At 40.7% G+C, this 26965-nt stretch overlaps 2 protein-coding genes across 2 annotated transcripts in view; both read left to right on the top strand.

Moving 5' to 3' along the window:
• Positions 1 to 4201, top strand: part of cachd1 (cache domain containing 1) — a 113331-nt gene extending 109130 nt beyond the window's left edge. Inside the window, exon 27 of the mRNA XM_050055506.1 lies at positions 576 to 4201. Coding sequence (XP_049911463.1) covers positions 576 to 826 — 251 coding nt within the window. The 3' untranslated portion in view covers positions 827 to 4201. The remainder of the gene's footprint in view (positions 1 to 575) is intronic.
• Positions 4202 to 6024: 1823 nt separating this feature from the next.
• The window catches only part of raver2 (ribonucleoprotein, PTB-binding 2), a 142117-nt gene continuing 121176 nt past the window's right edge, over positions 6025 to 26965 (top strand). The window contains exons 1-3 of the mRNA XM_050055512.1: positions 6025 to 6250; positions 16261 to 16453; positions 17145 to 17426. Coding sequence (XP_049911469.1) covers positions 16451 to 16453; positions 17145 to 17426 — 285 coding nt within the window. The 5' untranslated portion in view covers positions 6025 to 6250; positions 16261 to 16450. The remainder of the gene's footprint in view (positions 6251 to 16260; positions 16454 to 17144; positions 17427 to 26965) is intronic.

Raw genomic sequence — 26965 nt, 5'->3', positions numbered from 1 at the left:
TTTCAGTCAATTAGTGTGTGTGTTTGATTGCTTATGCACCGAAGTGGAGCAGCACTCCTATTGTCATTGTAAGCAGTACAGTGACAATAAAGGCTTTCTCTTCTAGATAATTGAAACAGTCATTGTTTCCAGCTCCTTTAGGAAGTAGGGCAAAGTGCAGAAACTGAGTTTAACATTCAGATCAAGGGGTTATGGCAAAGTTTCCCAACCAATTATGGCTCATGACCCAACTTTAAGACTTCAAAACTGACTCACCAAGGATATAGTTTCAAGCTTTGAAGTCAAGTGTGGCATACCTTTGTATTTGGGTGTCAGTGGCATGAAGGGAGCTTCAAATGGATTGCATATAAGAGATGATACAAACTTTTTAAATCTATATAAAGGTGTCTGACTAATATTAGATTTACAGATTCCAGTTTTAAGTGAAGCTCACATGCTGTGACCCAAAGTTTGAAACTCTGGAGCTGTGCAACCTGGAAATATATTGTCCCTTAAAGGTTTTATTTTGAGCAAAGAGGTGCGAGAGTGATAACGTGTCCAGAAATACCAACATTTGCATGTTTTTTTGTCTCCAGGCTACAGCACCATGAGTCCGCAGGAGGACAGCGAGAACCCACCCGGGAACAACGACCCACTCTCAGCCGGTGTCGACGTCGGTAACCACGACGACGACCTCGACTTGGATACGCCTCCTCAGACGGCAGCGCTGCTCAGCCACAAGTTTCACCCCTACCGGCACACGCATACACACCACCACCCACTGCACACGCATACGCACCACCTGCAGGCGGCGGTCACCGTGCACAGTGTGGACGCAGAGTGCTGATCTTCAGCGTGGCATCTACCCTCTTTTTTTATTTTTAATTAAGACTATTTTAAAAACATTTGTGCTCGATTAGACAGCACACAGTAGGTACTGTCCGGATGGACTGATGGAGAGAGAAGCTGGACTCACAGTGTCACTGGGCCGCTGGGATCTCTGCCATGAGTGGATGTTTAGCTTAATATGGGTATTAGCCTCATTGTGCCAACATCTCCATCTCAACCCTTTTTTTCCAGCCCAGTTCAAAATCTGGCAAGCGTTCACAGTTTCACACACACTGAAAGTGATCAGACCTGGGCCAGTTAAAATAACCAAGTGGGATTTTTTTTTGTTTGTTTTCTGAAGGAATTTGGCATTCAGGACTCTTTAAGAGCACAAAGATGCTGTTTGAGCCCAGTCATTGAGGAGAGGACACAACTGGAACCTTGAGGGAGGACAGAGGTCTTCATTTCCATGTGGAGCGCCAGAACAAACACTTTATAGGACCAGAGGATAATCAAATTAACATAGAAATCTAGATGCTGATGGGACCTCTTTTGCCCCAGGGCTCCACCCGAGCCTCCCCATGAAGCCCTCTTGTGGTGAGGGGCAGGAAGAGGAACAGGGGAGTCCGTGCATTTGTGAGAATGATTAAAAAAAATACTGTATTTTCACACAGACTGGGATCTAATGTGGGATTCTTTCATGGATTCTATTGCAGCTTTACTCCCCTTATGTCCGCACATAGACACTCCACAGTTTGTTTTCTCTCAAAGTGGCTTGGGATGATATTTGGACATTTTTCATGAGTGTCTGTGAACTTCAAAGTGTGGGGGAAAAAAACTTCAACGATTCACATAAATACAGGAAGAAACACTTTAAAGAGGAAAATATTATTTTTCTACTATTTATTAAAGAGGTAGATTTTCAGGACACATGAGTGAGCAGCCGCCGCTAACACAAAAGAGATGGTTGTCACGATCAGTGATTCGTACCAACCCACTTCCTGTAACAAAGCATCACATTTAGGACTCATTATTTTCAGTTTTTGTTTCTCGAAAAAATCTGTGACTGATTATGTTTATTTTGCATTTTAAGAATATCAGTAATACGACCGACCGTGTGATTTGTTTTTTTATCATACTGAGGATCTCTGGTGCATAATCAGCAGCTCATTTGGATTTTATTTCCATTTTTCTCTTCAATTTCTTTTACAACAAGTATATCGTGAGCTATCCTCTCCACCAGAGGATCCTATTTACTATATAGTATGGTGAACAGTGTCTTCTTCAAGCAGGAAACCTTTCTGAATGAGCAGGGACATAAAAAAAGAGCCTTAAATCATATCCTGTCTCAGTTTTCTCTCTGTAGTCACAGTTCTGAATCACCGAGGTCTTTGCCTTATTGTAAGGTAAGATATTCTGGACATGTCCTCTGTGTCAGGAAGCAGAAAGTCTATGCTCGCCGGCCTTTGTAGCCTCCTGGCGATGGAGGAGGGAAGACAGAAACTAACACCAGCACCAACATTCGTGGCTTTAGTCACTGTTGGAGATTTGGTGTGTGAAGATATTTGGGGATCGGGAGACGGAGTGCAGTCCCCTCTATCTGCCTGAGTAGGATAACCAGTACAGAAAGCTGCCCCCCCCCCCATTTTACCACAACTTTTTGCCTCCGTGGCCAAGCTGATACTGTATGTATGTGAAGGTTGTGTGCTGGATTTAGTGCAAAGCGAGTTGAATTTCCAGTGATGCCCAAGATGGAGTCTCCTTCTCATCAAAGAGAGCGAAAGAGGGAGAGATGCTGCTGTTGTTGTACAGAGGTTACACCCATCTGTCGGCTCCTCTGTGGTTAACCACTCAAAATGTATTATCTACACGTCTCTGGTTTAACTGTTGTGTGTGTGTGTGTGTGTGTGTGTGTGTGTGTGTGTGTGTGTGTGTGTGTTTGAGAGAGAGTGAGAGTGTGAGTGTGAAGGAAGAATGATTATCCACCTGGAACATTTTCATTCAATGCATTATTGTATTTTTTTCAAGATAGTATTAGAAAATATAGGTGAAATTATTATGATTGAGAAATCCACTTATTTTTATTCTGATGAAGAGTCACTCGACCCAACCTGTGCTTTTGTGGGTTTGATTGTTCAACTGGTCGAAAAAAAAGTGTGGCATCCGTTTATTTCTGGGTGCAAAAAAAATGTCTATTGTTTTTCAGAGATTCATTATGAAGTGTAAATACAGAATCACAAATAGCTATTAATGTCCTGTACACTCCATTTTTATTTTTATGTCGGTAAAACATGATTTATGCTTCGAATGACGCTCAGATATTCGGGTTGGATATTTTCAGTTGTCTGTTCATGGTGTCTCACTATACTTTTGATGCCTTGGATGTTTTTTTTTTATTTTAGATTTATTTTTCTTTAGGTCCATATTGGATGGAAGTCAGTACTTGGAAAAAATTAATACACATACTTTTTACATTTGAGAGACTTGTAGTTTTTAAAGTTTTTATCACGTGTCTTCAAAAATTTTAAAGAAAGCTTATCTTCCATGAACTAATTTAGATTTGCAAAAAAAAGGAAACCAACAACGACGGTACATCTTTTCACTGAGTCACAACCAAAACAACACACTTGGTTCTGTTGCTACTAAAGACTGTCAGCCATGTTCATCTACAGTTATTTTGATGTGTCACTTTAGTAGGATATTTACATTTGAGCATTTACAGCTTTAAGCTGCAAACGTGCTACATAAGTTGACACCTGGTAGAGCAGAGAGATTGAAACAAAGTAGTATTATTATTGAACTCATTAGATGTGTAGTGGGATAAATATTCCACTCAAGATTTGTATCACAGAAAGTTTAATCATCACCGTTACGCCAGCAGACCATTTACTGTTGGAACCATATAATCGAATTTCTTCAACCTGCAATCATTTGTAACAAAAACAAAAATTGTCCTGTTTGGTCCACTTTCACATTGTACATAATTTCGGTTGAGTTCAACATCAGATCAGTCTTCAAGGCAATCTTCAGATCAAATGCAGTTTTGCAGGTATATTTCAATGTGTTTGTTGGGGCAAATTCCTTTTTTCCAAATTGAGTTTGTTGTTAAAAGCGTTTCTTTTCTGGAGAACTTTAAACAGTATTTACCAGCTGTTGTAAACAAATATATGTGTGTGTGTGTGTGTGTGTGCGCTTGTGTGTGTGTGTGTGCTTGTGCGAGTGATTGTGTGTGTGAGTGAGTGAGTGTGTGTGTCTGTGCGTGTATACAGAACACTCTGAATCGCATTGATTAATGTATTGAAGGAACATGTGTACATCACTCCCCCTCATGTATCATATAAAGTTATCAAATTGAGATTTATTGCAATGTGAATGTGATAAAGTCCATTTTACACTTAAATCATCTGTCTTTCTTGTTTTTCCCCTTGTATTTCTGATCAGTTTTTAAAGGTCCAGTGTAAGTGTTTTCTTTAGTGTATAATCACCTGAAAATAAGACTCGTGGTGGTTTTGTTACCTTAGAATGAGCTGTTTATATCTACATAGGTATATGGTCCTCGTCTACCATGTTTCAAACAGACAAACCAAACATTAGCACTAGATAGGGCCATTCACATTTTCACATTTTCACACCAAACACCATAGTTGGAAGCACATCCATGACGAGCTTCAGAAAAACACTTGTTTTTACGTAAAACTAATTTATTTAGTGTGTTTACTGGTTTAAATCACTGGGTTCATTTGTTTTGGAGAGGAAGAGACCTCTGCGGATATTTGGCTCCCTTGTATAAACCTCTAACACTTGGATCTTACGTTCAGAGAAAAAAGGTGAGCACACATTAGCAGGTGCTAGGCTAGTGGCCTGTCTCTGACAAGCCAAACAGCATAGGAGAAACATTTATTTTAACCGGAACCTGCTTTATTCAGTGTTTTTACTGTTTATCACCTGGTCAGTTTGTTTTGGAGAGGAGGAGGAGACCTCTGTAGATAATTCGGCTCCCAGTAAAAACCATCTGCACAATGAACACTGAAGAAATTCTAACCAGGAGAAGTTTCAGCTGGTTGCAATCTGCAGTCTCTACCACTAGATGCCACCAAATCCCCCTAAATCTTACACACTGTCCCTTTAAAAGGTAAATCTGCAGTAAGGTAGGTCATCTTCACCAAAAGTGGATTCATTCAGTAGGCTAACATGCTCTTATCAGGCTAAAATAATCCTGGTTATTCTCATCCAGCTATTATGGTTCTTTGAACGCAGTTTGAGTATTGAATTCTTAATCCTGGATTGAGTTATCTAAAATAACAGTGCCCTCTCAATGTTGAGAATGTTGAACTACATTGTGCTCCATGATGTTTCCAGAGTGTCATCAATGTAATACTATTAGATATCATCAAAGAATGTGGACAGATCTCAAGCGATGTTGGGTGCATTACTGCATTGCATTGCTTTTAAAATGAAACCTTTCGAAAATCCCCTTAGAAGCTTCAATTGCATGAACAATTTTGAGCAAAGTGAGATCTACAGTTAATAATTTAAAAGGTTTCGGGGCTCAAATGAGAAATTCTCATTTTTATGGAAAATTAGACGCCATGTTCTGGCTCTACTGGACTTCTAACAGTCTATTAATTAAGTTTATTTCAAACAGAAGTAACTATATTTTAGTGTAGTGATTCCCAGCTGGTCCAGCCACCGGTCCAGATTGCTTCTTAGTCATTTGTTCAAGGTCCCTTAGTTTAATACATTCAGCGTTATACCTGTGTTTGGCCTGCAATAGACGGCACTTCAAAATAAAAGCTCTGTGCTGGAAATTTACTGTACTTAAAAATAAAGTGTGTGGGTTTTTTTTTACCATCTTGACACATTTGCGAGTCACTTGTGGTCCATTCAGAATGGGCCCATGACCCACTTTTGGACCATGACCCACCAGTTGGGAACCACTGATTTAGTGTATATTCGTAGGCCTACACATATATTGGCTATATGTAGCCTATAGGTAACTCTTGCTTGCCAGCCAGCCGTCAATAATCCTACACCAGTGCGTGTCTGAGTTGAGGGACTTGCTGCTCTGACAACAGGTACAGATTCATTTTAAACCAGTAGGTGGCGGTATGCACCTGTAAAGTTGCTTTGCGCTCTGCCAATAAACACACAGAAGAAGAAGAAGTTACACCTGTGCCTTTCCTACGACGGAAAGCCGAAACAAAGTGCCACGAAAAATATGTGACTAGTGTTGACTCAAAATTATTTATGTTTAGTTCCTTTTTAAAACTTGTGAACTCAACAATATCCTGGAAAATGTGCTAACTTTTAACGCACAACATTAGCTAATCCCTCATGAAGTGGATATGGCTAGCAAACATGTTAGCTAACATTGCCTATTTGCACATCCAGGAGAGAGACAAGACTAAACCACTGAAGTCGTGTTTCTGGTCACTTCATGCATGTAAGTTCAATATTAACTTTCATTTTAACTTTTGGTTAATTTGTTTACCTCTCACCTTCATTTCTTCAACATGGTTTCCGCCTCAGAATCACAATGTTTTTTGTAGTGTCAAATGGAGTTTTGCTGCTTATATGTAATAATATTTGCAGTGGTAGCATCACAATAAGAAGAATTTATTTTATCATTTACTGTAGCTAAGTATATGAAAATAATTTACCAGATAGCCTAATAGGCCTAAATATAAAAACTATATTTGTTGTACTTGCTGTAGAATCCTCAGTCCAAAGATGTGGAAAGAGATTTTACTAGTTTTCATAAATGAATTGCTATCAGACATTGTCTGCCTCTGGCAGTGTATGTGTAGGCCTTTATATTTAGGGTACTGTATTATTGCCCTTCAGGACCTACAGTGCTGCTGATCAACCCCCAACCTCTAAATTCATTGACAGGGTGATGTCAACCAAGCTATTCATAATGAACTAAGTAGGTAAATAGAAAAATAAAATGTGTTATCTGGACAGTAGATTCCATTAAAGATATCATCTCTGAAATTTCAACAACACAGTGGAGGTAAATGGAATTTATTTTGTGGTGACATCTGTTTCCAGACAGTGCCATGGTAACTCTGGACAATTGATATCCACAGAACAAACTGTCTGCAGGTTTTGTTTGAACTACTGTCTACTAAAGACATAGTCCCTATGAAAACTGATGACCATGTGGTCTGTGTAAAGCACCCCCTCTTCACAAATCCCATGTGGTCACAGCATGTGATACACGTGGTTATTAGAATTAAAGGGATAGCTTGAATCTTTTGAACCAGGATTGTATCAAGTACTTATCCAAAGTCAGTGTGTTGACCTTTTCCACGACAGACATTTTGGCATGTCATAGTAAAAGAAGCACAGGTGTATTCAATAACATTAATGATAGCTGGGTTCCACTAAGGGGAGGTCCTGGTATTGTGCATGCTGGCTCACTGGAATAACTTATTTGGACATTCAATGGAAATGAGCAGTTGTTAATGTGATCACTTTCACCTGTGCTTTTCCTACTATGACAAGTCAAAATGTCTGCCGTGAAAAAGGTCCATTACTTACTGAAGGTGGTGTTTGGTGCACCAGCAGTTTGGAGAAGCAGACAGAAGTAGTGACACAGAAGCTGAGCAAAGTCCACCTAAAATGGCCCAACTAAAAACAATTACATTTTAAAGTGTACGGTATATTGAGAGTATGTTTACTGTAGTGTTGTCATGATACCAAAATCTTTGTTTAGGTACCAATACAAATATGAATTTCGATACTCTTTGGTACTTTTCCTAAGGAAAAGTCCTTTTGGATACAAACCTTTAGAACAATAAATAGTAGGGGTGTAACGGTACCAAAAAAATCATGGTTCGGTGAGTACCTCGGTACGGACGTCACGGTTTGGTAACTCAAATGTCCCACCAAGTTTGTGTTGTCTCGTGTTGTCTCCCTTTGCAAGGCAGACTTTCTCTTGTCTTTTTTCACATGCGCCAGCTGCGAATGTTGATACAGGTGTTGTCATACACACCACTTGTGCAATCTGTGCTCCAATAGGAACAAGAAAGGCGTTTGTGTGCATAATTGAGTAAAATAAATTAACTAAATTAATGAATTGAATCAATTTCAAAGTACCGGTATTTTCCAAATGCAGTATAGTACCTTTTGGAATACTCTAGTACCGCGGTACTATTTTAGTACCGGTATACCGTGCAACACTAGTTTACTGCTTTAATTTGCCCCAGACAGCCCTTTCCAACACGGAAGCCATTAACGGTTTCAGTTCTCCATCTATGCGCTGGTCACAGCCACCAGACTCCATTGAGAAAAACAGCAATTTAAGCTTGCTCAACACAAGATCTGTTGGTCTACTGTAACCTCGATCATTTAGTTGTAAAGCTTATTGTGTGACTTTGGTGAATCTGAGCTAACTCTTTTAAATGCCAAAGTTACACAATAACACAAACAAACTAACTGGCAGCAGTAGACCAGCAACTACTGTGTTCAGTGATGTTAAATTACTATTTTTTTCAATGGAATCTGGCTCTCAAGAGAGCCATATAACAGCCTCAGTCCTGCGTCTGTCTGACAGCAAGGTAAAGCAGTGACAATATTCTATATGTAGTGTACACTTAAACAGATTTTACTAAACTTTTTTAGGTGGCTAAAATACATTTTGTTGCGGACCCAGTCCACAGCAGTGCATTGCTTAGTTTCTGTGTTGGTACCCCAGCCTGCTTCTCCAAACTGAGCACACTGACTGACATCTACTGTGTTTAATACACTGACTATGGTTAAGTACCCCATACAACCCCACTAAAAATAATCTGGACTATCCCTTTAAGTCAGTGGACAACCTAAAATAGAATTGAACTTCAAAGCAACAACATACAGTAGGGGTCACTATTTACATTGTATTTGACCTGCAGGGGAAAGTATTGGAAACATTATTTTTTTTAATCAAGCACAAAGTATTGAATTATGCTGACCTATAAACAACATGAAGGGGGCTGACAGAGTCTTCTCAGAAGCTGTTGCTGTGATTTAGCAACTTATCTCACTTCACACGAGCATTAAGATCAAAACAAACATTGTTATTCTAGATATAAAGGGCTCAAATGTTGCTAATTGTGTTTTTCATTTGTCAGTAGGGCTATTTTGTTCTTACTGTAGGAGGTCATGGAACAGGTCATCCACAAAACGCACACAGTAAGCCAGGGGGATTATCTGCAGGGGATTTTGTGTGTGTTCTTTCAATACCTGTCCCAGTATTCACACTCACTGACAGCAGAGCTATGTTGTCGACTGCCCCTCCAACCTGTACTCTCTCTATGGTTCACGCAGGGACATTCAGGACATCTACACTTGAAAACCGCTGCTCTTCAGAGGCTTTTTGGCCTTGTTTGGAAGGGTGTATTTTTAATGACGTAAAACTGGGATATTTGTCTGACCCAGTAGTCGGAGAGACAATGTCTCACACCCAGATCTGTTGGAAGTGTACTTGATAAGTAAAAATATATGAATGTGTTCTTCAAGTAACTTATTATTTTGTAATTTGTCACTCAAAGTTTTTAGTACTGGGTCCAGAAAAGGTATTTGTTTGTATGTGAGAACAACAAATAATTTATCATGGATTATGTTCAAAGGACTAGAGCTTTATAGCTTTTGCAGTCAGGAAAAATGCATGCTTTTTTCCCATGAGTCTTGGACCACAAATACCTACCAGTTCACTTTATTTCTTGACCCCTACTTCAAAAAATGGGGCATTTCAGTGTAAGATGGTCTTTCATCCTCAATCTGCTCCTAGCTCCACAAGAGGAGAGTGTTTTCCAATGTGTTTCAAGCTGTTGGCCGTAGGTCATGCCATTTGTGGGTGAATGGTGGTACATACTGCCTGGAAGACCCTATCAGTTATTCATGAGACCTCTCCCTGTACATACGGTGTTTCCTGCCAGGGGACCCGGGAAACAACCACAGATGGAGAGACTACATGGTCACAGTAATATAATAGTGAGGGCAGAAGAAATCTGCTTTAAAAATGATGGTTTATATTTGTGATCCAGTTTAAAAGATTTATGTCTTCAGTAGGAATAAATAAGCTTGGGTTTAAGTGTCACAAGCAGGCTCTGAAAGTGTGGGGACTAATACATTGTTGGTTTGTCTTTTCAAGGGATTTATCAGTACAACAGAGAAAGGAAATCAGAGAATAACACTAGCGTCGTCATTTTAAAAATCATCAGCTTTTTTGTCACATTCCCAACCGTAATTAGTGTACGTTTAATTTGATTGTCTAATTTATTTTAACCACTTAACTTCTGTTTGTGTTATTGTGTGACTTTGGCATTTAAAAGGGTTAGTTCATATTCACCAAGCAAACTAACTGACGGGGGCAGTGGTAGAACAGCAGCTGCCATGTTCAGTGAGCCAAAATGACTGCTATTATCATTGGAGTCAGATGGCTTTGACAAAAGCATAGCTGCGGAACTGAAGCCATTAACTGCTTCCCTGTGGGAAGAGGCTGTCTGACAAAAAGGTCAGGTACACTTAAACTGTTAGAGATAGATTGTTTTAGGAGGCTAAAACACATTTTGCCGCTACCCCCATTCACAGCAATACATTGCTTAGCTTTTGTGTCAGCACTCTTGCTGCTTCTCCAAATTGGGGGCGTGTCGACTAACATCTACTGTATGTAATACACTGACTGTGGTTACAGGGATAGTGCACCCAAAATTGAAAATTCACCCATTATCTACTCACCCGCATGCCGATGGAGGCTCAGGTGAAGTTTTAGAGTCATTACAGCACTTCAAGGGGAGAGGGGGTAGCAACACAACTCCACCACATGGAGGCTTACGGTGCCCCAGATTCAAACATCCAAAAACACATAATTGAAACCACAATATATCTCCATACTGCTCATCCGTAGTGATCCAAGTGTGCTGCAGCCCCGACATAAAAAGTTGTTTCGAAAAACGTCATTTGAACTCTGTTTTTAGCCTCATTATAGCCTGTAGCTCTAACTGCCTCTCTGTACACCGTGCTCACGTGTGCGTGCTTGCGTGAGACTGTGAGACATGGGCCCCGCATTCATGTGTGTTCACGTGCTTTTGCTGGTCTCGCACGCAAGCATGCACACGTGAATGCGGTGTGCAGAGAAGCAGTTAGAGCTACAGGCTACAATGAGGCTAAAAACAGAGTTCAAATGACGTTTTTCCAAAGTTCCAACAACTTTTTATGTTGGGGCTTCAGGACGCTTAAATCACTACAGACGAGCAGTATGGAGATATTTTGTGGTTTCAATTATGTGTTTTTGGACGTTTGAATCTGGGGCGCTGTAAGCCTCCATGCGCTGGAGTTGTGTTGCTACCCCCTCTCCCCTGGGATCTCCACAAGGGATGTGAGGACTCTAAAACTTCACCTGAGCCTCCATCGGCATATGGGTGAGTAGATAATGGCTGAATTTTCATTTTTGGATGCACTATCCCTTTAAGTACCCCATACAACCCAATTAAAAAAAATCAAGCTATCCCTTTAACAAAAGGCACCCCAGATTGACTAATATGGAACAGATTAGAATTAGTTGATTGTGGTTTTGTTTAATAATCATCATTTTACACAAAATGGGAGAAAGCTGTTTTTCAGACCAGAGTGGATGTCCTGGTTTCTCTGGTACAGTGTATTATAGCTATCAGTGCGTCAGTGTGTAATTCTAATATTGAATGAGACACCTAGTTTGTATATGGAAAAAGACTGAATTGGAAAATATTTTCAAACAGAGCAGCTGTGAATTTGCAAGGTCACTCTTTGATACTTTAGTCTGATCTCATCTTTTGAGATATCACATTTTATTTTAACAAACTATAGGTAAGCATAGCTATCTCTGTTTCAAGAGCAGGTCAGAGAGTGCAGCAATGTCAATTGTTTCTCCTTGAGATGGGAAGTGAAAATAGAGGGGCGCACTGGGCTCTCAGTTTACTGAGCCTCAGCAGGGAAGTAGTTCAGCAACTGTTGAGAGCTGAAGGAGGGTAGGAGCTCTCTCCCCAATGTCTCTGTCAGTCCGCCTGTCGCCATGTCCCATAAACCTTATCAGTTTGTTGGCATTCATTCATACCTCCCCGACATGGCCCTGTCTTTGTCTCTTTTTCGCTGTCACTCTATCTCCTCTACTCTCACTCTTTCTCCCGAGCTGTCTGCTGCTCCCTGCCAGGGAAACGCTGTGAATTAGAGCACCGAGCTCGGTGTCCAAGCACCCTCGGGTCATTTCAGTCAGTCTTCGCTCTGCCAACTAGTACAGCAGACATGCACTAGCAGCATATTTTGTGCAGTCCAGAGTCCCAGTTTCCCAAATGCATCTTAGCAGTATGATCATCTCAAGTCTTGCATGTAAGCAATTTAAAGCACTTTGAAATCTCTTCAATGGACCGTAATTACTAACATATCATGTAGGGTTTCCGAAAAATATGTGCAAATCATGTGCAAAGCCAACACAACTTAAAACTTACAGCAAAATCCGCCAAGGAAGGATTTCAGCACTATGTTCTGTACTTTCTAGCGTTAATACCTTGCTAACAAAATTAATCTTAAGAACGAATAAACCATCAAAGGAAAGTACACAGTTGAGTTATGCTTGGGCTGAAAAAAGGGAGAATTCATGTTGAAATTCATGCAACTTTCTCATTACACTGGCTGGAAACATAAGAATAGCCTCCCTGACACACTGGTGAGGAGGTATGCTTATGACCACTGTAATTAGGACATGAATTGGGCAGGGATTTCTCATGCATATTGTCCCCGTGGGTTCAGGTCAGCTGTTTTTAGTAGGTCACATGTCCTTTAATCTCTTCTATGCTATAAGAGGAAGGTAGCTATGTTATCAGACTGCATCTGTGATCGTTTATGAGAGCATAGCACCAGCTCAGGAAGGTAGGGAGAGCCTACAGTCCATTTTTACATCTCCAGACAGGATTGCAGAGTGAGATGTCCATAATCACACTGCTGCACAATCATACAGGACGTCCACACACACGTGTATGTGCTCACCGTCAACTCCCACGTGCAATGAACCACTTTGCCATTTAGGGTTCAACCCCCCCCCCCCCACTCCACCCTCCCCTACCATCCTCACGCCTACTGAGCTCATCCCAGGTGCCTGCTTTGCCCATTCAGCCACTCTGCCCACCCACGCCCTCACACTCTCAGTCCCAGCGAGCAGCGGCGAACGTTCTCCCCGCTTTCTTCTTCTCCTCTCTACTCCCACCCACTCCAAAAGGCTGTGAATCACTGGCTGACACGCTGAAGCACCAGCAGGGCTCTTGTGTTTTTAGATGGAGAGGGACTTACATCTCTCTTTCCCTCAGCTTCTGAAGCATAGCACATTATTATGGGGTTTGACTTGCACACAGGTACAACGCTTTGTGACTGTAGGCTGACATGAGTTAATGCATGTGGGTGTGTGTGTGTGCTGAAGTGTGTCTGTGAGTGTAATATGGTGCTGGAGTGCATTTGTGCCAGTGGGACTGAGAGAACAAATTAATTGTTCTCTCATGGAAATGTTGTTTAGCACTTAGTGGAGTGATTCATGCGTCTCTAAGATCAGCCTGTGCAAGTGACAGGCAAGCCCTTGCTGTCTTTTCAGAGAACCACTGCTCAATGATTCATGTCCCCCAATCTGTCAGCAGGCACCGACTATTGTATGAGCTGTGGTTAGATCAAAACCTGACTTCTCCTAAATGCATTTCAAGTTATAAAAATGTCTTTGTGTCAGCTGATTGGAATTGGACATAAAAGATGTCATGCATGTTGATAAACAGGTTGAGCCCTAATTTTTTGTCTGTTTTTATCAAGTGATAGCTTTTTCTATAACATATATATCAAGGAATGCTGCCCATTTTATATCCCAGACCTGAAGAGGACATCCTGATATACCCTGACACTTTGGGCCCCTCTGGCCTGTGCCTGTTCAGTAATCCATGAATAGTTTTACCAACAGCACTAACCCAAAGATATAGTCTTCAGTTTACTATCTGACTCAGTAAAGCTTCGAGTTGTCACCAGAGGATTTTTTGAATATGTTTATGACTGAGATTTTTAGAACATATGATGCTAAGTAGAATCAACTGATACATAAAGGCGCGTTGGGTCTTTTACAGGAAATAAATGCGCTTCTTCCTCTATTCCTTCTGTTTGAGATGACTTAAAATGGTCTTTTCTCTGGTCTCTCCGCTCTGGAGTGGACTTAGCGTAAGCCTGATTGAAGCATTCATACAATCGGTGTGTGTCAGTTACACTGGTTCATCCACTTGGCAATGAGAGATCATTTTCACCCACTGACAACTGTGATTGTCTGGACTCCGATCTGCCAAGAAACGCTTCACACAGATGGCGAGAGAGAGAACATGGAGGTTGGATGATGGAGGTTGATTTCTCCATCTTCTTACAGGCCTCGGAATAATCGCACTCTGAATATTTCCTTTTAGTGGGTTGATGTGTGCTTGCTGACATGTTTGTGGGCCCTACATGAGTGTGAATGCATCTCTCGAGTGTGAGTATACAGCGTGTGTGTCTGTCAGCGACTCATGCAGCCTGCGGAAGCTACATAGGCATTGTGAGGACTCGGCAGGGAGCTCTGTTCCCTTTGTGTTTGCCAGGAGCAGCTTTCCACCCACGGTGGGCAGGCAGGCAGGCAGGCAGGCAGGCTCGGTTGGCTGCTGGTTTGGCATTCACTGGATGACTTGGGTAGAAAGGAGGGAAGGCACGCAGCCATTCATGGTCATATTATGCACATGGGGAACAGGAAAGCTATGGTGGTTTAGAGATATTCTCCAGTGAATGTCTCTCTCTCTTTCTGTCTTTGACCAAAAAAAAAAAAATGTGTTAATTGGGCGACAGAACAAAAATAAGAACTGAGTTACTCTCGTGCTTAAGCTTGTGCATATTTACCCGCTCACTGCTGTCTACAGTGTACTAGTTTACAGGACATAAAGCACTGATCAGACTCAACATGTGGATGGTTATATTTCACTCATTAAAATCAGGAAATTACAGGATTTAAGCAGATAAAAAACACTGATGCTGTGCCAAAAAAATCAAGAAACCTGCAGTGTAGTTGACTAAAAGCTGCCTTCATATGCACTAAACTAGGGAAGTGCAGGGGTAAATTGTAACATGGACTTTTTATGTGGTTACACAGGGTCGATCCTTTCGTGCTTTGGATCAGTTGACCACAATAGCAAACAGTGACCTGCAAAATTCAACAAAGATTGGATGTGTTTCAGCAGAGTTCAGTGACAAAGTTGCCTGAAACGTAGCGCCCTTTTGAACTATGTAACCAACTCCCAGCAAGTGTTAGCTAGGCTTGATAAAATTTCCACCTGATGGGGTTAGTTCTAACATGGTGTTACAACTATAGCGCATTTTCTCTATTTCTGCACTTCAAACTTTTGTTCAGTTTGAACAAATGTCCTTAATTAAATGAGATATACTTTGTATTTTTCAGTTGTCAGGTATCTTATTGACACATAGTCTCACAATCTTGTCATCTTGTCATATGAGGACATCGCATTTGTGGTTTCCTGCACCTTCATTCTGCATTCTGATTAACTTAGACCTGTTGTCCTCGTTTGTGGACACTTTTTTGTCCCATCTAGTGGTAGTAAGAGCAAAATACACTAATCCATGTAAAAACAAAATGGCAGCAATCTCTGCAAAGTCAGTCTGCAGCCGATCCTGACACAAAAGTGGAGAAAACCTGTTTAGATTTTATGGTTGAAATTTGTTTATTTATGATTAATAATGTTTGTAGTTTGATATGGCAACAAATTTGACCAATTTTAGCAACAGTAACAAGCTAAGACACTTTTAATCAGGAAGTACTCATTTGAGGACATTGGGAATTTATCATCAGCTTATTGAAGGAAATTGGGACTTCATTATTGCTATCAATTGCTTGATCATTCAAGTTAATAACTTCACCTACTGCACATTTAAAAAGCCCACCACAAAAAAGGTGTTCTTGGTTTATCATGCACCTTAGATTGGCTCTCCATAAGCTTCACTTTCATTATGCAGTACTTTCTGTCACTGGGCACAATCCTGGGAAAAAAATTGAAGGCTACAGTTGGCGGGCTAGCACTATCGTGCAACAGCTAGCCCACTAACTCTGGCAGCCAGAAACAAAAATCAGTGACTCACTGTCCCTTTGAGAATCCAAACAAATAACACAATTTCTTGTAGTGGCCTTTTTAAAATGAGCAGGAATAAAAGTTAGCGTTACTGTCTTCCGTCATGACTAAGCAGGTGGCACCCTAGCTTGCTAACTGTTAGCTCACCTTTGCAAGCTAATGTTAGCTTATTTCCATGGTGGCAAAACACTAGCAAATATTCTAAAATGCAAATATATGTTAGTGTAAGCTAAAGTAAAACTATCAGGCTGGGTCTCATTTTGTAGTTTGTACATCTTCTCATGGCCATTTTGTATTTATTTTACAGGGCACTGGCAGCAGGGCTCTCTTTGATGACATCACAAACGTTGATTGGCTGAGGCAGTTGTTGTCCCAGGGCTATCATACAACATGTTCTCAGGACAACAACCACTTGGCAAAATCAGGACATGCAACCCCATCCATGGGGTACCTTGTAACATTTCACCTCCACCACTTTTCAACGCAATTGTAGGAGAATGGTAAGCTCTAGAAAAAAATGTTTATTTGTAGATGAGATGCGCATGTTGTTAGAATAAAACAAACAAAAAAAATTAATCTCAAACAGTTTTTATAACATTCAGCCCAAACTAAAAAGTGTTAGTGTGCCCTGCTCTCCCCTACATCTGATGGTCCTCTTGGAGGATCTTAATTGGCTTCTATACATTGAGCAGACAGCTGGGGTCGCCAGGAGTCCACAAGGCGCAGCCTGACATGCCCGAGACCATGTGAGCTGCAAACTGCACATTTAAACCTCTAGTTGCAACTATTGGCTACTGCATCCTACTCATTTGACCTTAAAAGTGAACAGTGCATAATACTGAAATAAAATCCTCCATCATAGTTGTGATGTTTTCTTGAGGCAGGTGCGTAATTTCCAAATAAAAATAAGCAGCAATAAAACAAACCAAAGCATGATTGCACAAGTTAAAATGTGATTATAAATGCAAATATATATGTAAATAAATAAATGTTTGATTGCAAGAGTAATGCATAAAAATAAATTGCTTGTCTAAACTGAAATGGTCTCTCTTTTTACTGTGTTTTTACCTTTCTCTGGCTCTTTCTCTCTTTCGCTAACAGACACACCTCCCACCTGCTCTCTCCCTTTTCTATCTCTCTCTCTCTCCCTCCCTCCCTCCCTCCCTCACTTCCCTCACACTTTTCACTCAGCTACCCAAGATGGCGGCAGCCTCATCCATCCAGCCGCCGAGCGTTCACTCTTCTCTAGCCGGGGAGAGCGCACTTTCCCCGGAGATGGACAGCCCCGAGAGCCGGCAGCCGGAGGATGACGAGCCGGCGGCGGCGCAGCCCTCCGACTCGGAGATTTGCCTCCGCGACCTGCCGGACCTGGAGCCGGAGGAGATCGAGAGGAGGCTGGCCAAAACTCGCCAGGAGCTGAGCAACAGGAGGAAGATCCTCATTAAGAACCTGCCGCCTGACACCACCAACCAGGTACAAGATAGTTTGGGGGGAAAAACTGGAGCAAAAGTAGCGTGACTCACTTGGGTGTCAGTTTTTACGCACATCGAGACACAGTGTGCGTCGGTGGCGCTCATTAGATAAGTTTGCATTGACTGTCGCACTGTTAATATACGTTAATGTTTGATGATAATACAGACCTGGCGTTTGATGCCCCATAGTGACATTAATGAAGCCCATGGTCGGCTAATATTTTAAAATCTCATAGGACACAAGAGCCACATATTCATAAGGAACTTTTATTTTAAAGTTTATTTGAACAGTTCCCAAATTTACCACGGGATCTAACTAACAGACTGTTTGATTTTTCTCTTGTGGAGTGAAAGCAAATACACCCATGTGTCATTTGTGTACTCTGCTTACTGTCACTGATGTGATGGAAAACATCCCCAACTAATCTGACATATTTAAAGGCTCAATTAGTAGTTTGACCACATTTTTATTTCTGCAAAATTTGGCTGCTAAATATGGTTTTACTTTTGTGTTTACAGCATTTCTGATGTCACCAAAGCTGAAGTCATTTTATTGATGTTTTCCAACTATCTGAACCCACCTATAAATGTCCCAGTGTCCTCCAAAACACTCTGACATGTCATGTTTCCAAGCTGTATGGGGCTTTTAAGTTCTGTTGCTTTCTTGCAACCAGAGGAGGTACTGTGATCGAAGCTCCTTTGCCTCTGTTATTCTGGTTTATCCATTGTTGTAACTTACTCACCAACAACTAAAACTAGTGAGCTATGTGAGGAAAAGCAGGAGTACATTTTGTAGATGTGGGCGTTATTGCTCTTATGAAAAACAGCTTGGCATTATAGTTTTATCACCACTACCTTTTATTGAGTATTTTCACTTTATTGAGCAGTGCATTTAATATGAACATATGCTTTTGCCACTGGCAGGTAGCATCTGTTGTGATTCTGCTTTTTTTCCCGCTCTTGTAACTTGCAGCATACATTTTTATATTCAACATGCACAGTAGCAATCGACATTGTAGTCAGCTTATTTTCCTACAGGCAATACAGTATTGTAAAGTTGACGTCCTTGCCCAAGCCACTTGTGTTATATAAATACAGTTTTGAGAACTACTTGACTGATATGATCCATGATTTCTGGCTTTACATGTTTACACAGTTTGCTGTTATCAGTTTCCTTTACAGCAGATGAGTCAGTCTATCCTGTGTGTTTAATTTACACGAAAGAACTTAGCTTTCATGCTTCTCGTCAAACACCACGGAGTGACTTCACTGTTTATAATTTTATAGTGTCGTTCATCACTTGTGTCGGCACGCAGAGCCTTTCGTATGTAGCCGATGGTGTATTCCTTCAAGCACCAAACATTCTTAGAAAGAGGCACACTGCCAAGGAGAGCCAGCACTCTGCCTGGTGTTTGTGTGTTTGAGAGTATGTGTTTGAGGAGAAAGGGAGAGGAGAGGGAGTGTGAAAGAGTGCGACTGCATGGTGCTTGTGAGAAATGAGGAACAGGGGAGAAAGAGAGAGGAGAAGACATTTGGAACAGGTGAAGCAACAGAAGTGGAATTTCTCTCTCTCTCCCCCTTGCTCCGTATTTTCCACATTATTCATGTGTCAGAACGAGTGTGATATGTTTAGTGAGCCTGAGCAGAGCAGTCAGGGAGCAGAGCTGCGTGAAGCCCGCCCTGCTGAACGTGCCACATGAATTTATCCATTTAAAGGAGTAGTTCAAGGCTCTTTGACATCATGTAGTATGAGTTACTGGCTGGTAGTGATACTGTTAAAGCTCAGGCTACGTGGCTTTGTGTGTGGACATTCCTCAGAGATAGGGCAGCTTGTCAGAAATGAGCAGTTAACAGAAACCTTTTAAACCACATCACGGCACAAATACTGTAACCATCAGTAAGAGATCAAAACGTTGTTGTAGGAAGTTAACATTTTCTTTTTAACAGTGTGTTTAAAATGCTCCAACTGCTGCGTTCAAGTCACTGAGATATGTCCCATCACAGAACCTGTAGCCTGAGTCCGTATATCAGCAAAAGTACTTAAATGATTCATTGATTATGCAACTTTGATAATGAATCCTTTTATTGCACAAAAATAAGAACATTTTCTTGTTCCAGATTCTTAAACTGAAGGATTTGCTCTTTCTCTGTTTTACATAATCACAAATTGAATATTTTTGGTTTTTCAACAGTTGGTTTGACAAAGAAAGCTTTAAAACATCACCTGGGGCTGCGAGAAGTTGCTAGGTCCTGTACAGGAATCCAGGGATATTCATAGAGCCAGTGTTGACATTACAGTATCTTCCATAAGGTTATAGATTTATGGCAAAGGAAAGGCCTCATCACTGTCTTATATGACCTGTCTGATGGACTCAACAACGCCCAGCCGACTCCATCTCCCATTCCCCTCATAGCCGCTGCCCCATTAGTGAACACTATATCGTAGATTGGATACACTGTACGTGCGTGTGAGTGTGTGGAGTCCGCGGTGCACTGTGTCAAATATATGGCCCCGCTGACAGTCTTCATCGCGGAGAGAGGTGGGGGGATGGGAACAACAGAGAGAAGAGTGCAATGGGAAAGGAGAGACGGGAAGAGTTGGGTGAGAGGAGAGGAGAGGAGAGGAAAGGAAGAAGGGAAGACTGTAAAGAAAAGACGATAGAAAGAGGGCGTTGAGGGACAAGCAGGGAGATGTACTTGGTTGAAAGAAAGATAGAGATGTATTCATACCATCCTCCTTAAATAGGAGCCATTAATGACTTATGATAGCATTGTATCAGATCGATAGAGTTTGCTAAAATGCTCTCTGTGGCATTTTACTGAATACAAATCCCAAATCCTTCTGAAAAACTTACCTAATATAATAAGTTTTAAACATGTACAAGTAATTAAAGTTATAAATAACTAAAACCTCAAAGATTCAGTTGAGATCTGTAATCAGCTTTTGTTGGTAGTGAGGGCAGAAACAGGCAGTTTTGGGTGGCAGCTTGACTTCTGGTCAAAACCTGTAGCAATGCACACGAGATGTTACATAATTACAGGTGTAGCATACCTTAACGTGTTATTTTTCATCAGCTATCTAACTTTGGAGGTCCCAGTTAAGAACTTTTAAGTTGAAGAGCTTACAATATTGATACTGTTTGAATGAACTTGGACTTACTTAAAACTTAAAACTTAAGAATGTTCCTAGTCGACCAAAAGTCGTCATTTAGGGCCATTAGTCAACCATTCGCCCGCATGTTTACAATATTAATTTAATCATTAAATTATATATTGTGGGCGAGGCAACACAATGGTTTGAGTTCAAGGTCTGAGAAAGGATAGTATCAGTAACATTGTTAACTCTGTACTACATTACAGAGAAATACAAAACCCTACTAATGAACCTTCATTAATATAGGCCTATATTTTATCTACAAGTGCACGTCACACACTGAGCTAACCGCCTGTTAATGACGCTGTCGGCAAAGCAGTAATGATTGTGCTAAGTGGCTAATGGGCATGTAGCTACTTACATGTTTCAGATGATACGTCATGTTTGTAGTTGACGAATGATAGGCAAATGTTTGCCTGCAGAATTTAGGTATCACCTTGGGTTCGTCCTTCACCTTCTCAAAATGATCGCACACTAGTTATTAACTAGCCTGTGTAATAACTGCAGGTACTGTGTCGGTAACATTCTCAGTCACCCAGGTCATGGTAATCATAAGTGCTATATTGTGGACATCTGGACAAGTCAAGCAAATCCAGTTGCCTGCGATATAGTACTTAACCGCAGGTACCAGTCCTGTAAATAACGTGACTCCTGTCTGACTGCTGAGCGTGGGCACTTCCTGTGTCTGTCCTTTCAAATTAAATTCCTACATGGACCAGTCATATAGATTTTGATTTATTTTGACAAGGCGCAACACCTAATGGGGTTTCACGTTTATTTATTTATTTATTTTTTTTCTGCGATTAAGTGACCAATAAAATCTTGCCAACTAATGACCTCTCTGTTGGACTAACATTTGGTCGACCATTAGGGGGCAGCCCTAGTGGGCTAACTAGGTGATGATTATTTTCCCTTGCTTACGATTTTTGATACCGATACTGTCTTGAACGTACAACCCTGTCTCCTACAAATCATGTTTGTGTGTTACTAATCTGCTTTCTTCATGATGTTTTTGTGGCAACGTAATAGCTGCCTGGATTGTGTTCAGAGATGACATTTCTTACAAATAATGAAACATGAATTCGTGAGCCACATAGGCTTCGAAAGGAGGTCGTTGGGGAGGATGGCTGGTGTACAAAGTGCAGGACTTTAACATGTAAGACACGTGAAAACAAGACTCTTGTCTTGTCCTGTCTTCCTAAATGTACTTTATTTAAGGTTATGGAAAGATCAGGATTTCGGTTTAATGTTATTAAAAAACAACAATGCTGAGGTCACTACAAGTGGATACTGTGTTGCTGTTTAGTATTAGGGCTGCAACTAACGATTATTTTCATCGTCGACTAATCTGTCGATTATTTCTTTGATTAGTTGACTAATGATTTTATCGAAAAATGTGTTAAAATGTTGAAAAATGTCGGTCTGTCTCTCCCAAACCCAAAAATTATGTCATCTAATGTCTTGTTTCGTACTCACGCCAAAGGGTTTTAGTTCACCGTCATGGGAGAGTGTGTAAAGCTGCCAATATTTGAACGTAAGAAGCTGCAATAGGAATATTTTGGGGTACCTTTATAGTACTTTTCTATGAAAAATGACTCAAACCGATTAGTCGACTACTAAAATAGTCATCTATTATTTTAATAACTAATAGGGTTAGGGTTTTAATAACTAACGACTAATAGTTGCAGCCCTATTTAGTATCAAGATTTTTGTGACTTGCCAGGTATGTTAATTAGCAACATTTCCTCTTTATGTTAATAGAAAACGTAATTTGCTCTGCATTATGTTTCTTGCAAAATGTACCTGCTGTTTCAAATGAGTTGTATATAAATCTAATTTGTTTTTTTAGCTGCTTCTTCTATAACATTGTCATACCCAGTCGGGCAGTTTAAAAAGAAGTCGATGGAGCAGAACCAGTGATCTCAAATCATGCTCTTCCCTACTTCTTCCTGGCTACATTGCCCTCACAATGCCAGTCAGACCTCTAATCTAATGTTAGTAGGAGCTAATATAAACTCTAGCTTCAAGCAGAGATGAGGATTGAGCTGCAGAGTTCTGGTAACCTCACTTTCTAACTCCACACCTCCAGATTTTTTTCATTTTCAAACTTCCTCTGCCCCAAACAGCGCTGACTCAAGTGACACTTAAGGCGGTTTATCAGACTGCGCAGCTCCGTCTGGAGCTACAGAGGACTTATGCAACTTTTTCACAAATGTGGTATTACTTCCAAACCAATGAACAGAAATAGATGTGTAGAATGGGCATTTCTGTTTGGCATTTCTACCGGTGAAAATTGATGGGCTTGAAATGAGAAGCTGCTATGTGATGTTTTGTTCATTTCTCTATAGGCAAAGACAGATAAAATGTTTGAGAGATCAGTCAATCTGTGCATTTTGCCAGCTGGATAATTAATTATAAAAAATTGAATTGGCTGTCAGAACTAGACATTCAGAGACATTGTCCCTCACTGGTTTCCCAAATGCAGTCAAGTTGGAAGTAGCTCTAGTGAGAGCAGGAATTTTGCACCTACCCCAACTGAGCACCCCAGACTCCACTTGGAATTTCAAAAAGAATAAAAATGATGTTTAATCAAATCCAAGCACGTAGTGTAAAAACATATTTGCAGATGCACCGGAGGGTAAAATAAATGTGGGTTGTATGTGTGTGTGTGTGTGTGTGTGTGTGTGTGTGCATGTGCATGGGGAGGAGGTTAGCTTCCAAGGACTTCTGCTAAGTTCTTGAATAATTCAGTTTCTCTGAAACGCGCGAAACTTCAGCGAGATGTGCAAGTGCACATGTTTATATGTTCTTTGAACACCAGGCTGAGAGTGTGTGTGTGTGTGTGTGTGTGTATGTGTGTGTGCGTGTGTGTGTGTGCAGTTGTGTTTTGCATATGTACAGGTAAACACAAATACATGTAAATGTCACAAAGCAGCATGTGCCTGAGCTGTTCTCTTTCCACCCATTCCCTCCTCTTGCTTTACATGCTGTGATGTGAGTGTGAGTGTGTATGTGTGTGTGTGCGTGTATGCATGTGTCAGTAGCAGATGTTCATGAAATCTGCCCCTCCTGACAGTGGGCAGCCTTCATCACCTTCATCACTTACGAGCTAACGTATTAAGCTGTTTACTCTGACATTAGTCACCTCAAAGTCTTGCAGATGTTTGTAACGCAGTTCTCCTGCAGGCATTCAAGTCACACCTGTTTGACTGAGTACTGTTGGTACAACCAGGACAAGCCATCAAGTTGATATAGTCTGTTTACTTACTTTTGTCATGATGTAGGTGTGTGCAGAGCCAGTTTAAATCCTTGGTGATGGTGGAGAGGAAGAGGGTGACTTACAGGCATGTTTTCAGCATCAATACATATCACGGTGCAGCAATTGTGTGCATTGAATTGGATATAAAATAACCAGATGGTTGTCCAGTGCGATGAACTGTACAATAAATCAAATATACATTATACAAACTTCAATAACTAATGTTGTTGGTTTAAAATTAGTTTGCTCATAATTTTTAGTAATAGAATTTATATTAATTAAAGGTGCAGTGTGTAACATTTAGGGGGATTTAGTGGCATCTAGTGGTGAGGATTGCCAATTGCAACCTCCTGAAACTTCTCCTAGTTAGAATTCCGTCAGTGTTCATTGTTCTGGAGGTTTTTTACCAGGAGCCAAATTATTCACAGAGGTCTCTTCCTCTCCAAAACAAACAGACCAGGTGATTAAAACTGTAAAAACACTGAATGAAACAGTTTCACTTTACAGTGATTCGTCCATGCTGTATAGCACGTCGCAGATGGGCCGCTAGCCCAGCACCTGCTAATTTGTGCTCACCTATTTTCTGATCCACACATTTAGGAGGTTTTTACTGTGAGCTGTTTTTGACAGAGGTCTCCTCCTCTCTATAACAAACGGACCTGGTGATTCAGATCAGTAAAAACACTGAATAAAGCAGTTTCACAGTGTTTTTCCTATACTTTTGTCACAGAGGGGCTGCTAACTACGGTGGCTGACGCAAAAACGTGAATGGCCCTATTTAATGCCAGTGTTTGGTTTGTCTGTTGTGGGTACATAGCGGTGCATGGCAATCTCCGTTGGTGAGGACTCGCTTCCTATGTAGATAAATGGCTCATTAAGGTAATGAAAACACAATGATTGGTATTTTTAGGTGATTAAACACTAAAGAAAACATACTTATTATATTGTATTCCTTTTCTGCCAATATATCCCCCAAATCCTACACACTGGTCTGTTAACACAGTATGTTCCAATCATTATACGATTCCTCTGAAAGTGGATAAAAGATAGTTTTAATAATTTTGACGATAGACTTTCATATAAGCTACCGTGAGACAATAATTGTAACTGCATATTTTTGACAGGAAGGTCATTGTTGTGTGTGGAAGTGTGTGCTAGCGTTAGATAGAGCATGTGGAGGGGCGTTTGACCGTGTTCAGGATCCTGCTGGTTTTCCTATTTAGTAGAGTTCTGGATCCTTGACATTCATGCAGCAGCAGCAGCAGAGACAGCTGGGGTTCGATGCATTTGACACACAAATCAAGTGAGATGAAGTGAAACCTCATGTTAACACAGAAAACGCACATTGTAATCGACTTTGGACAATCGGACATTATAGTCAGAAGTGCAGGTGCTGTCAGATTGGATACACCTGACCTAATGTGTCACAGAATTGACAACATAAAATCCAGTCAGTGGCCACTCTGTGGGGGTAAACACCTCACTGATGAGAGATGCCAAACAAAAACAACAAGAGGACGCCATGCCAAGTTCCACTTTTGTTACCCAAGAACAAAAAAGCACACAGCAAATCCAGTAAGTGATGACTGGAGTGTAAATACTGCTCATAGCTCGGTCTGATGGATTTCAATTTCTCTTTTGAGATGCTGGTGGCAGAGTCAGAGTTATCAGCATGAACCCATCCATCCTCTGTTGTGTCAAAGGTTTATTTTCATAAATCACTTTCAGGGGTTTTATTCTACCCACGGGAAACAATGGGATCTGTCATTCTGTCTGGGTAAAAAGTAAAAGAGAGACACAAATGTCACTATTGTGAGCCTTTATGGAATATGAAAAGAGAACTTTTTTGCCCAAAATGCCTGTTATTAATCATCCGCCTGTCAAAGTGCAAAATGCCTCTATTAGATTGCAAAACAGCTTTTAACCGAAATTAGTCTGCAGTATGTAATTTTACAGTTTGTGATATTAAAGCTTCATATCTTGAGTCATTATATAATGTAGCGATTATTTTGTCATTAATCAGTGAATTGCTTTAGTGTGTGTGAAATGACGCAAGCCCATCACAAGTTAGAGGCTAAAATGTTATCAGATTTTCTGCTTAGCTCAATCAGCAGCCTATATGTGTGTGTTTGTGTGTTTAAAGATTGTCCATATGTAACAGAGTATTAATTCAGTGATAATTTTGAACATATATTAGTCAGATCTAGCTGCATAATTTCAGTTACAGGTGAAAATTGTTTATTCAAATACACAACATATCAGTACTAAAACTTTCTTTTTCTGTGACCCGGTAACATTGATAGATTTTCAATGTGTAGTGTCCCCAGGACCCACAGGTGTTCTTTTGACTAGGTCCAAGGGAAACTGAGTAGGTCCCCAATAAATTTTGTTTTTTGAAAAATTGTAGTTCTAAACTCGTGATGGCTTGGGCATGGAAATACTTTCAAAAAGGGACAGAGGCTTTTTTCTGTTTTACTAGTCCTGTAACGTTATTCCCACCACTTGCAGTCACCGTCTTACTCAGCTCAGCTGCCTGTTCCACCAGTAGAGACTGACCTCTGGTGGCGCTTTTTGTGCACTATAATACATTACCTCAATACAGCATCTCCGTAGCAGTTTAATAAAAAGAGGATCATCTGTATTTTTGACGGTATTGAAGATCATACCTTTGGGATTTCTAAATAATGTACTGTAATACCTTGATACCACACACACCCTAGGTGTAATTATGGCTATAGAATATAGAAAGCTTTGAATCTCTATGGAGAAAATGCTGAGTCACCCACCATTTAAATGAGTTTAGTGTGTACACGTAAATGCTTATTTCCATACTTCTTTACTGAGTTGCTTCTACGTCTAGTTACTGACACATTTTACCAGATCAGAATATTAATATAATTTTTAGTAATAACTTTATTTATATTCAGATCAACATTTTGTAGCAATTGTTTTTTCAGAATGTAAAATGAACATTAACAAAATGTAATTCAATCCTGGGGCGTCTGTGGCTTAGTGGTAGAGCAGGCGCCCCATGTACAAGGCTGTTGCCGCAGCGGCCCAGGTTCAACTCCAGCCTGTGGCCCTTTGCTGCATGTCACTCCCTCTCTCCCCCTTCACGCTCATCTGT

The sequence above is a fragment of the Epinephelus moara genome, chromosome 10 (genome assembly GCF_006386435.1).
Source record: "Epinephelus moara isolate mb chromosome 10, YSFRI_EMoa_1.0, whole genome shotgun sequence".
In the NCBI taxonomy this organism is placed as follows: Eukaryota; Metazoa; Chordata; class Actinopteri; order Perciformes; family Serranidae; genus Epinephelus; species Epinephelus moara.
The sequence above is the reverse complement of the archived record's forward strand: the minus strand, read 5'-3'. Positions and strand labels throughout refer to the sequence as shown.